We start from the raw sequence: 12962 nt of genomic DNA on the forward strand, positions 1-12962 counted from the left end.
ATGTAAATCCTTTTATATGTATGTTCTCTTTATAGCTCATGTGTGGGATTGGCAGGAATAAGAAGACCTTGTTTCTAAAGAAGTTAGTTAATATGAAATGCTGATTGTGGTGTCTCAGTTTCAGTACTGTTGACATTTTGGGCTGGATTATTCTTTGCTAAGGCATAAGGCTGTTCTGTGCCTTGTAAGATGTCCTTGTCTTTATCCAATAGCTGCTAGCAGCATCCTCTCAGTTGTGACAACTAGAAATGTCCTCCAGATACTGCCAGATATTCCCTGGTGGTGGTGGTAGGTAATTACCCTTGGTTGAAAACCACTGTGCTAAATAAATGTTTCCCTGTGCCTCTCCTCAGTGCTTAGAATCAGCTGGGGATTTGTGTCATGTTTACATTTAAATTTGCATTTAACTCTGTCTAGTCCACTGTTAAGCATTTGACTGGTTAATCAAATGTGTATATTATTATAATTTAAAAAAAATGATATTTTAGATAAAATGTTGCTAAGGAAACCTGGAGAAAAGATAAACCAAACTTTCTTAGTGAAAAGAAATTCTACATACATAATGTTAATTCCTGAAATACATGATCAATACCAGGGAAATAAAAGGGTTTAAGGCTTGTTACTTTTGTGACGTGAAGTGATTTTCTTGAATGTAGGTGTTACAGTGGCTGTTGTTTAAGTGACCTTTTTCTGTTATTATTTTTGTGGTACTGGCATTAGGACTCTAGACTTTGCACTTGCTAGGAAGGTGCTGAACCACTTGAGCCCGCTGCTATCCAAGTGACTAGTTTGAAAGTTCAACCAATGGAGGAGATACTGAGAAGTAAAATATTCCTTAGCCATGCTGTATTATACCCTTCTACAAACACAGTTACATAAAATTGTCTTCACTGCTTATAATTTAAAGATCAGTAAGATTTTTAAAAAAATTGTTATTGGAAGGGTATTTTAACTTCACATTAGAATATAGCATGGACTAGTAAATATAAAATTCTTTCTTTCTTTCTTTCTTTTTCTTTTTGTAGATACCGAGGCTTAACCTCAGGTCCTTGCACTTGCTAAGTAGGTCCTCAACACTTGAACCATACCTCTAGATGTTTTATCTCAGTTTTTTTGTTTGTTTGTTTGTTTGTTTTTGTAAGACAAGATCTTACTTTTTGCCAGGCTAACCCACCATAGCTTGAGTGACAGGCACACACCACCACACCCAGAATTTTTTTCTACTGAGATTGGGTCTTGTGAACTTTTTGTGTATGGGGTGGCCTACAAATATGATCCTCCCAAACTCAGCCTCCCAAATAGGTGGGGTGGCAGGCATGGCCCACTGCATTCAGCTTTTGAACTCTCAAACTCTTTTTCAAATTGACTTCAAATTGCAATCCTTCTGATCTCAGACTCCCAAGTAGTAAGATTATAGGCATGAGCCACTAGCACCCAGCTTATTCTTGTTTTTAATGTATATACAAATCAGAATATTTTATTGACACCTTCAGCATGCAAATAAACTGTTTCATCAATTTGAATAGCCATGGAAAGCCTTCAGTATCATTAACCAATTAAAGTACAAGTCCTCAATTATGTCAGACTGTTGGCATTGCATTTTGATGCACTTGTTACCAGTTGTGTGACCTTTTGTATGTTACTTCATTTTTTTCTTGCTCAGATGTTCATCATCTATAAAATGGAGCTAATAGTAATCACTTGCCTAGAAAGATTATTGATATTGGTCTTTTGTCTTCTAGTGTAATCATTTTCCACACCATTTGTTTTCATATTCATCTTCCTCAGTAGACTGTGGATCCATAGGGGAGTGCATTTGTATCTTCTTCACTTTTGCAGTGTACATAGTAGGTGTAGTTAATGCTCAGTTAAACCAGTCACAATAGCCATCTAGCTTGGGTCCACTCCATTGCTAGTTTATTCAGAAGATGTAAAGGTTTATACTCTATAATTCACGGAGCTATGTTTTTACACTTCTTGGAAACTTGCCTGCTGCTTGGCTCCAGGGGGCTAAGATCCTTCAGAGAACCAGGCAAGCAGGACCGGGTTGTGTAGGTTGCATTATTTTCTGCTCTGTGTATGTTTTATGAATTGGAAAGTGACAGGGTATAAAATATCAAGACTGGGAATCCCACGAGGATCCCCAGGGTTTATGGACATTAGGCACATTGTCAGAGATCTGTGCTCATCCCTTTCCTGTTCACTCCATCTAGTCTAATAGCATATTTGCCCTTTAGAAATGTAATTATGTAGAGACTAATTAGTGGGCTATTGCAGTTACTCAGGTGACAGAGAAGATAAAAAGGGCTCTGACAGAGACATAAAGAAGAACCTTCAGGGACAGAGTGATGAACCTTAGAAAATAAGCATCAGTGAACTTTGGAGACTTTACAAAGCATATAATTGTAAAAATAAGTGAAAAATCAGGAGTGATAATCAGGTTTCTGGTTTTAGCCACTGAAATGAATAATGGTGTTGATTACTAAGGAGATTTTTCCATCCAGATTGTTTAGTTTATTTGACTATTTGCAGCTTTATTTTTGAGTGGGAGACACTGTTTTCAATTTTTGGATTAAGTTGACTTTAAAATTCCAGTGAACCCCTAAATTGATGTGACTTAATCAGCTGTTGAAAACAGAACTGAATGTCAGGAGAAGATATTATTTCAGGATTGAAAGCAGGCAGCAAGTACCTGAGCCACATTCATGCATGATGTTATACAGAGACTATTTATCCAGCAAAGAGACAAAGAAAATCCCGTGAAACACCAATTGCCTTTAAAGGTGTGAGTGAAGAGGCATGTTCCTCTTCATACTGAACAGGGTGGTGTCAAGAATGGAAAAGAGCTGGGAGAAACTGGTTTCCCAAAGCCAAGGGAAAACAGAGCTCAGGAAGGAAGATGTGGTCAACAGTCTCAGTCCTGCAGCTGAGTGGGCAGGTCACATAAATGCACTTTTTGGAGGATTTGATAATTAACAGAAATTTAATATGATATTTCAGGGAAAATTCTGGGAATGATGCTTAAACTGGATTTAGGAGTAAATGAGATTTGAGGCATTGGTTATATGCCCTCAGACCACTCTGAAAGGAAGTCTGACTTAGAAGGGAAGAACAATTACAATCAGTAGTTAGAGGTAGCTGCAGAGATGAGTTAACATTGTAGGGGTGTTTTCTTCCCCTTCATGCTAAGAGGTATGTGACCTGTTTTCTAGTTTGAAAGGAAAGGAAGCTATAATGGGGAAAGATCCTAAAGCTTCTGGGCAAATAGGGACCCACTGAAGGATTTTTATTTCTTGAGAAGCTAGAAAAGGTAGAATGAAATATCTGAATGGTGTTCTTCTGCTGATGCTATAGCCTTGTCTCAAAGGACAAGCACCTTTTTCTCTGAATTTTAAAGGAAACCCATAGAGACAAGGTTATGGATATGAGCTTAGTTAACTGAAATATATTATGTCATCAATTATGTTACAGAGTATATCTCATTTTCACAAAATTTTTTCTCTTTATCAGTTTTACCCCCTTTCAGAGACAACTGACTATTTTTATAAATACAAGAATACTGCAGGGTGATTTGTTCTTTCTTATTTTGGGCACATAATAGCCTAGCACATCCATTTCATGATTAAATTAATTGTTGCTCAAATTTTTTATAGAAAGGTACATTCATGTATCTATGAAAATGTTCACAATGTGTTTAGGATTTCTATGATCTATTCAAATGACATTTTAGCAGATTTAGAAATAATGAGGTTAATACATGCTGATGACAAAATGAACATTCTTTAATTTCAAAATGATTTTCTTCAAATTTTTTTTCAAACTGTCCATTAAATAATAAGCTTGATTATTTTAAAATGTTTGTATTATTCGGTTTGCAGTCACCCTAACAAAATATCTGAGGCTGCATGATGTGCAAAGATAAGAGGTTTATTTAGCTCACAATTCTGGGGATTCATAGTCCAAACTGTGGCATTGGCTTGAGCTGGTATCCCTCTCGCTCTGGGCTCCACCTTAAAGGTATCATCCCCCTCTAGCATTGCCATGCTGAAGACCTAGTTTCTAACACATGAACCTTGGGGAATACACTCAAGCCATTTCCAACCATAGCAATAGTCATCAAAATTATGTTCTCATCAGTAGTCTTTTCTTTTTTCAGACTTCTGTTTCACTACCTTTTAGAAGGCCCCAACAGCTGCCACGCTGAATCTGCAGGTCCATGTGTCTGTCACATACTGATTACAAGAGATTGGGATTAGACCAAAAGCCCTCTGTGAGAGGTTTTTAACTTAGTCTAGTGCCCTGACATCTTACTTTGATAGAAGTGATTACAGTTAATTTTCATTTAGATCATGAGGGTGAGGATAGGTGGGATAATACATGTGGCTACTATTTAAGGAAGTTAGTAGGGAGGGCGGTAGGATCTAAGTGCTTTAGAGAAGAATGTGTTTCATAACAGTGAACTGAAATTCAAGCTTATTTGACTAAATCCAAATAACATGGAAATAGCAGTCTGAATGGCCTTCAGTTCTCTTCTTTGTTCCTTTATGGCACCTGATTAAATTCTAACTCTCTCTTTGTTGTTGACCCAGACTGCCTTTTGCCTTTTGGGGAGTCATGGACAAATATTTCCCGAGCAACAGCTAGTGAATGAGGCATCTCATGTTTCCTTGTATATTTCGCTTCCTTAGACAGGTTTCCTATTAAAGTGATGAAAAAAACATGCCTGCATCTAGAAGAAATCCAGGTGGTTAACAATTCTAGTGGGTGGGGAAAAGACAATGAGAAAGGGGAAAGTTCAATGATCCTGGGGGGCTGTTTGAAAACACTTCTTAATATTTTCTAATGGAACATAAATGCAATTGATACCTATCTAGTATTTTCTCTCCTGAGGAATCATTTCCTTGCATTTGAATTTATTTTTATAGTACCAGTTCAGCATTTTTATTGCACTGTAATGATTTTTATTTTTGGAGTATAAAATAAAGATTTGTGGTTTTATATATAATAATGGGAGTCCCATCGCTGAAGTTCTGTTTTCTTTACACAGAGGGTTACTTCTACAGGAGAACAGCAGGTTTGCAGAAGCACTGCATTATTATAAGTTGGCCATTGGGAGCAGGCCTACCCTTGCTTGTAAGTAATATTCAAGTTTTGGAGTTTTCTAAGTACTTCTCTCCATTTTTGAAAATTATCATTGTGACTTACAGCCTCACAGAAAAAATATGTGATGTTCCAATATCTGAATATTTATTACTTCAGTGATGACTTCTTAATTATATTTCTCTCAATTTCACATTTCGATTTCATTTCCAATTAAAGATTTTTCCTTTTTACAATAGCTATAACTTTTACTTGTCTAGATTTTTAGGCTCAAAAATATATGGAGTTCTGTGAAGGCAGAGAATATTTCATAATTTTTTAGTGATATTTGCAGGTCCTGCTATCATTGTTGATTGCATAAGGATTTGTTCCATAAATATTTATTTCTTGTTTTACTTTTTAAATGAGGAATAATCCTTAGAAAGTAAAGTGAAACAAAGATATATCTGTCTACAGTGTTTATCATCTGCTCAGAATTGTGTTTCTATGTTTCCTCCCTCAGCTGCATATTTAAACACAGGCATTATTCTAATGAACCAAGGAAAGACAGAAGAAGCCCGGCGTACTTTCCTAAAATGTTCTGAGATTCCAGATGAAAACCTGAAGGACCCTCATGCACACAAGAGCTCTGTTACCAGCTGTCTGTACAACTTGGGGAAACTCTATCATGAGCAAGGACACTATGAGGTCTGCCTACATCTTCTCATCCTTGTCCTTCTTCCTCATTCTGACCCACTGTCACTGTTTTCTGACCTACAGCCTCCTTGCAGGGTCACTACTGTCTTTTGAGAAACTAATATGTGTTCACATTAAAAGGGTTTTGTGGTCAAATTTATTTGGAAAAAACTTCTAAAAATAAAATCTCTTTCCTGTGAGTTTCTCAGAGCAGTTGTATTACAGCGTGTGAATACATATTGTGACTATTCAAAAAAAAGGAGTTACGTGTATTGCTTCTCAAGCTTATTTGCTCACCATTTCTTTCATTTTATGAGCCAAGGCACAGTTTCTAGAATTGTTACTCTGGATCTGGTTTGATATATTAAAATTTGTACATTATTTATACTCTGAGTGTTAAGAACATTATTTGGTATATTTCCTATTTCTCTAAATTCTTTTTAAAGCTATAATGAAATAAAAATTATATATATATATATATATATATAGTCACACACATGTGGTGTGGGGAATTAATATGTCAGGACATTGTCCACTAAGTTGCATCCACTAAGGACCCAGCCATGTCCTCCCTTGCTCAAGGGAAGCATGTGATCCTTCTTGCCTCTCTCTTCCCTTCAGACTTCTCTCTACCCTCACCCCCCACCCATACCCATGTGCTCTTACACAGTGGGTTAATATTGCACTGCAAAATAAGAATGAAGATAGAACTTATAATGTCTAATAATTTCAATGAGTCTTAGCAGTTGGAAGATTTATTTATTCACTGGGTTGATTGAGTGAAAGTAACTATAGTCTTTAGATGATGAGTGAGTAACTTCCAAGTATGAATTTTTTAAGAACATTGCTAATATTCAACTCATGTTAACTAAATTTTTATATGGCATTCTTCACTGGGCTTAGTTAGCTTTCATTCGTGAAATTAAGGAAGTATGCTATCAAAGAACAGCTCAATTATTTTCCCCTAGTGAACCATTTAGAAATAGCAATGGATCATTTAAAGTCTGGAAGAATTAGTTATTATCTTATTTTCAGTGAATATCCCTGCACTTTAATGATGATTAATCTTTTTTCTGTTGCTGTTCTTTCTTCAACTAGGAAGCCCTGGGTGTATATAAGGAAGCAATTCAGAAAATGCCAAGGCAGTTTGCCCCACAGAGCTTGTATAACATGATGGGTAAGTAAACTCTTACTATTTTCTTTAATATTTCAGGGATCTGTGAAGAAATTAGAACCTGTGCGTTAGGAGTTCTAATTAATCATATTATTAGTACTCACAAATAAACCCGGTTTACAATTGGATATCACATTCAAATATGATGAAGTGTACTAGTTCAGACATGAGCAAATAAATGCACTAACACAGTAATCGCCACAAGACTGGCCACGTCTCAAAATTGTTACACAGAGGCCTCAAGAAACATTTGGGTACCAAGTATTAACCAGACTCTAGATAATGAATAAGTAATATCTTAAACATGTGTAATTCTTCAAACATGTTCAGGGATACATTAATACATATTCATTTCAGTGACTTTGTCAAATTCATGATAAATTTTGATTGTGTTATTTTCTCAATGAGAAGATTCTCATAATCCTGCAGTGATGTATAGATTCATTGAACTTTGATGCATATAGCAGATGACAACAACTGATTCGATTTGTGTTGTTTTCACTGATCAGGGTTTAAATCTCAATAGTTTTTTGCAGAGTAATATTTTAAAGTAAAATGAGACTCTAAAGATGGTAAATATGCCCCTAAATGTTCTCCTTTTCTATGTTGAATAATTAACTTAATTCTCTTACCAGAAAGTGTGTAAATTTAGGGGCAGGATTTTTCAGAACATAAGAAGTCAAGAGCTACAAATTCTAATAAAATTCCTACCGTCTTGGTTTATTCCTGACTGCCTTATAGGAAATTACAAGCTAGTACCACAATTGTTTGAAGGTGGGTACAGCTGAGAGCCACAATTCAGCATATTACTCTTGGGAAAAACAATCTCTAAATTTTTAAGATGGCTCACCACAGGGTTTAGCATAACAGTTTCCATATATCACAAGGAAAGAAAGGTTTCTCTTGTCCTCAAACCAAATCATTTCTTATTTTTTTTTCCACGGCACAAATTGCAAACTCAGATCTTCCCTTTTCATTAAACCTGGTTAGGCCATTTAATATTTCTAGGCCTCCCTCATACATATAAAATAAATGAGATTATGACCTCCAGGATTGTATTGTGCTTCTAAGTCCTATGGTCTGAGAGGTTTGATAGTAGCTGTTTGGATTATGCATGCACAAAAATTCCCAGACTCTCTCAAAGTAGAAAACATGTACCTTCAAGGACACTCATATTCCTTCTTAATTTCCTGTGTGACAGATAATTTAGAAATAGTTCGGAAACAGAATAGAATGCAGTGTTTTTTTCAGCAAACAGAAAAAATTACCATTTGGAATTAGTTATTAAATCTAGTCCATGTCTCTGAGAGTGCAAGCCCCAGTTTGTCTGTTCAGCAATAGAATGATTTAATGCTCATATTACAGAAGACTCTGGAATATTTTTAGTTATTTTGTTTTTCTCTTTGGTATAATTATTATAAGGTAAAGTTGAGTTTCATTAAGTGTACTTTTGCCTTTAAATCTTTATGGATTAAATCAGTGCCTTTTATTGTCCAGCACTGTCCGCAGGAATAAAATGTACATGTGTGTGAGGCATGTGTCTAAAATGGGTAGATTTATTATTTGAAATAACCTTTCTGTTTTAACACTGGATGTTTCTCACATCAAAATAAATATGAAAGAGATTGATTTTTCTTGCTTTGTCTGAAGAAGGACAGTGGTTTTACTGTATGGTTTTATTAACTCTAGTACTTGAGAAGGTCTTCAGTTTTCTTCAACTATCAAGGAAGACTTTTTTTTCTTAAATTATATTAGTGCTCTGAGATCCTTGGCAACAGACTGCATGTGGTATCTTTACTGTTAATGGAAAGTGGTGATGTTCACCATAGTTAATGATTTCAGAAAATTCATTCAATTATTTTATGTAAATAAATTGGATAGAAAATTGTGCTGGTACCTTGGGATCCCACTCTCATATGGTTACACAAAGGCCCAACACACATAGGCAGCCCAAGATAAGTATGTCCTTGGGGGTTTGCTTAGGTCTTTGTCTTATTTTCCATGGTGGAAGAAGGAGGTTGCTTTGCCCAGACTCCGAAAAGCCTTCTAACAGGTTTCTGGAAGAGGATTCTAACATAATTTAAAATACCGGATTTCTTCTACAATTATGGTGGCTGCCTTCTGTTTAGTTTTATGGGAAGATCTGTCAGCCGATCAGGTTTTACAGCTTCGGTCGTTCAGGAAACTATAATTTTCTCAGAGAGTGGGTTCACCTCCTAATCAAATGGGTTAAATCCTGTGAGTGTTTGCTTTAACTCCTAATACATTTTGATTAGCCTCCATTTGACAAGAAAAAAAATGGTGTAGGAGATAAGCTGCCCTATCAGTTCCTCAGTTTCATTAGTCTGTCAGCATGTGCTGATTATCTTATCAAGTTTATCAACAGTCTCCAATGTGCTTTCTAATTTGCACATTTACATATTATAAGTGCCCTTTAGGGATCAGTGATGGATTATAACTTCTGGCTAGACACAGCCTACAAGTACTCATTTTTCTCTTGTCTCATTCACTTACCCCTTAGGACTTCTACCCCTAAGCAATTCTGTATACATATATATATATATATATATATACTAAATATGTTTTCCTGTTCTATTTTTTATTTTCTTTGGCAACTGGGCGAAATGAAGGAATAAGTGTGAAAAATACAATTATATTTGAGTGTTATTATCAGTTTCACAAATTCACTATAATTCACTATAACTGAATTATATTCACTATAACTGAAAATTTAATACATGCTAGTCCTTTGCATTTTCCTTATCCTGAAACCCAAATGAGCATGTTTCCCGCATTTTTATGTACATTGCAAGTTAATCTGATTAATTTGTTTACCAACTTAAATTTACCATATTTTGTTCTCATAATATTATTTTAATTTTATGGTGGCAATTCACAAGTAAAAAAAATTATATTAAAGTATATTCTCATTATTCCCCAATTCCATAAGACCAGGGTGTTTCAGTAACTAATTGAGGAGTATCTTTCCTTCCAGAATACAGAAATAACACAAACCAGACACTAAATATCATTGTATAAACAAAATTAAACTTTTGCCTAGGTTCTTGTATTTAATAAGGTGTGAGAATACAAGAAATATTTAGAGACCATGTCACAAAATAAGTGTTAATATTGTGCCTAACCCCTTGTGTGATTTTAATTTTGTGTATCTTGGTTTCCTCTTGAGATAACTGGTTGTATTAAATGATAGTTCAGACCACAGTTCAGGGTAGTCTGAAGTCAGATAGCCTGGGTTCAAATTATGTCTCTGATACTTTCTAATTTTCTAGTTAGCTTGGGCAAACTACTTAACGGAAGCCTCAGTTTTCTGGTCCATAAGATAGCTATAATAGTACTGTAAGTCTGAGATTGATAAAATAATAATGAAGGTAAAGCATATTGGCCAAGTGTCTGTCCTGGTACATGTTTTATAATGTGAACTTCCATTGTAACCTTCATCACTTCTATGGGGCTTTAACCTTCAAAAGTGGATGATTATATACTTTGTCAGTTCTTATGTTTTTAGCAGTATAAATACAATTAGTCTACAGGTATTTGTCACTAGTGATGGCCTTGCAGTTACCAGAGTTCAATAGGGATTCTATTTAGTTCTGTATGGTGTGGTTGGTGTATGTTTTCTCTCCAGGCTCATTTCCCCATTCCTCTCAGTAACCACAATCAAAATGCTTCTTTTTTCATTATCTATATAAATAGATAAAAAATTGAATAGCACGCTTAATTAATGCCAGTTAATTTAATTCCATTTATAGAGTGCTCCCTATACATTAAGGTTGGCATGTTTAGGTTAGAGTTCCTTTCCTTCTTCTGTCATTATATACGCTTCTTTCTAGTCTTACTCAAAATTACTCTTTATTCCAACAGTCATTACAGACATATATTGTGTCTCAGTTTCGCCTTTTTTTTTTTTTTTTGTCTCAAAATTTGGGTGTATTTTAGAATGATGGAGTACTAGAGGTTAAAGATTCATATCTTAAAAAACCTCATGATATAATCTCCTTTATTTTCAAAGATAAAAATTAACACCCCAAAACTGAGTTGACCCACTCAGAATTAAAGTTTGCATTGGAGCCAAAGGTATACTTTACTGACTTAAATTCCAGTGCATTTTCTATTTAGCCCTTTGGTGATACCAAACTGAAAGGTTTTATTGCTATATCAAAATAACTTTCTTTATACTTAATCACCAGCAAAAATCATATTAGAAAAAGCTCTCCTATTTAAAGAATAAAATATCTATGAAATTATAATTTTGTCACAAGTGCATTAAATATGTAGTACATAAAAATTGAATACAGGATAGTTTTTTAATACATTCAGTTTTTTTCCCCTTTTCCTCTACAATTGTTTATTTCTCTTATTACCTCTGTCTCAGCATTGCTTTTGAATAATCCTAAAGGATTATAAGAAACAAAATTAAACTGTAGCTTCCAATTATTTTTATCAGTTTAAGTCCTTCCAGTCCCAGAGGTCATTTTAAGCCTATTTACTGTTTAAAATAAAGTTACTCATTTTTGTCAATACAAAGTAATTGTTTGGTTTAATTATACAAGTGATTCAGGCCATTTCATCTTGGTAATAAATCTTGAGAACAAGTGGCATCATCTGTGACGTACAGTAAGAGAGAATTTAGGCTTTACTGCTGTGTCATATCACAGCCTACAGACACTACATAGTATAACTTTCTGGGAGCAAACATTTTTTGAAGTCACAAGTGCTGAGCTAGGGGTAGAGATATGGTGGTGGCATGAAATGTAAGTAGTCAATATGGCTCTTGCTCTCATGGAGCTTTCTGGGGGATTTCCAAAGCTCTCTATAGTGTCTATCCTTTATAAGTATGACTGTTAATAAACTGGAAAACTATAACACCACCCTTGAGAATATCTTATCTATTACTATGTGGGTGTGTTAAGCTAACTGGACCAAACAAAGCACCTAAGAACAACTCCGGCCTTATCATTTCTAACATGGTACTAGTATTGCAGCTGGCATATGTATGCATATTTTCCTGTTCTCTTAAATAAAAATGTAGCTTTATAATGGATAAAATGCATTTATCTTACAAAAAGATTACATTCCTTTTTCTGAAGAAATTCCACATTAATGATACATTGCTTTTTCTTTTGGAGGGGTCTGATGTGCCATTATTTTCATCATTATGTTTTGATTCTCTTCTGGTGATTCCTAGTTTTGTTTTATATACATTCTCTTTAATTTTAAATTTGAACTGAATATTGTCAAGAACATTTGCTTCCATTAACCTTCATCTCACAAATCTTGTACTTGGTTTTCTCATATTCTCCAGTAGGGAGGAATCTTTTGATTTAATTTTTGGCTCTTTAAAGTAGTACTTTAGTTTTGAGAGTCTTTTCCAATTATATTGTGCTATTCACAGAAAAGGAGAAGAGAGTGGGAAATATATCAGCTTATTAGAGCAATTTTCAGTGTAAAAAGCTTATATAAATTCTGTGTTTGGGAAGGTACTTTGAGGGATGAAAATATTAAGTGTCATTAATGGCTATCAGTCATCTTTAGGTTCTTTACTATTATTCAGATAAAAATATCTGACAAAGGAGATGCCCAGTGCAACTTCTGAAAGCAAAAGGCAAAATTTCTCATTGTAAATTCATCCCAACTTTTCTTATTTGCTGAATTCAGTTGGTAGAATGGTTAGAAAAGAAGGCCCTTTCTCTCTCAGCTTTCTATATAGGATGTGTTAGCTAAGTCAGTTACATTTGTTGAATATTCAATTGTGTTTTGTGTGTGTGTGTGTGTGTGTGTATAACTTTACCTTCTCCAAAATATCTCTTATACGATATTCAGGTTATGTTTGGGTTTGCATGCCTTGTTTTCTTCCATGGCAAGTTGTTCTCTCATGCATTGCTCAAGGCACTTAGCGTGCTGACTGTGAAAGAGCTAGTTTTTAACTCTGTGAGATTTGAGCTTCATGTCATGCAAGTGTGGAAGCATTAACACTCCAGTAGTGTTAAGCTTC

The 12962-nt window shown here is 34.9% G+C and overlaps 1 protein-coding gene across 4 annotated transcripts in view; it reads left to right on the forward strand.

Annotated features, from left to right (window-relative positions):
- The window catches only part of Tmtc2 (transmembrane O-mannosyltransferase targeting cadherins 2), a 386771-nt gene that overhangs the window by 234706 nt on the left and 139103 nt on the right, over nt 1-12962 (forward strand). For all 4 annotated transcript variants that reach the window (XM_020186707.2, XM_074084059.1, XM_074084058.1 and 1 more), the window contains exons 5-7: nt 5048-5133; nt 5603-5787; nt 6874-6952. In XM_020186707.2, coding sequence (XP_020042296.2) covers nt 5048-5133; nt 5603-5787; nt 6874-6952 — 350 coding nt within the window. The remainder of the gene's footprint in view (nt 1-5047; nt 5134-5602; nt 5788-6873; nt 6953-12962) is intronic.

Source organism: Castor canadensis, chromosome 8, assembly GCF_047511655.1.
Source record: "Castor canadensis chromosome 8, mCasCan1.hap1v2, whole genome shotgun sequence".
NCBI classification, from domain to species: Eukaryota; Metazoa; Chordata; class Mammalia; order Rodentia; family Castoridae; genus Castor; species Castor canadensis.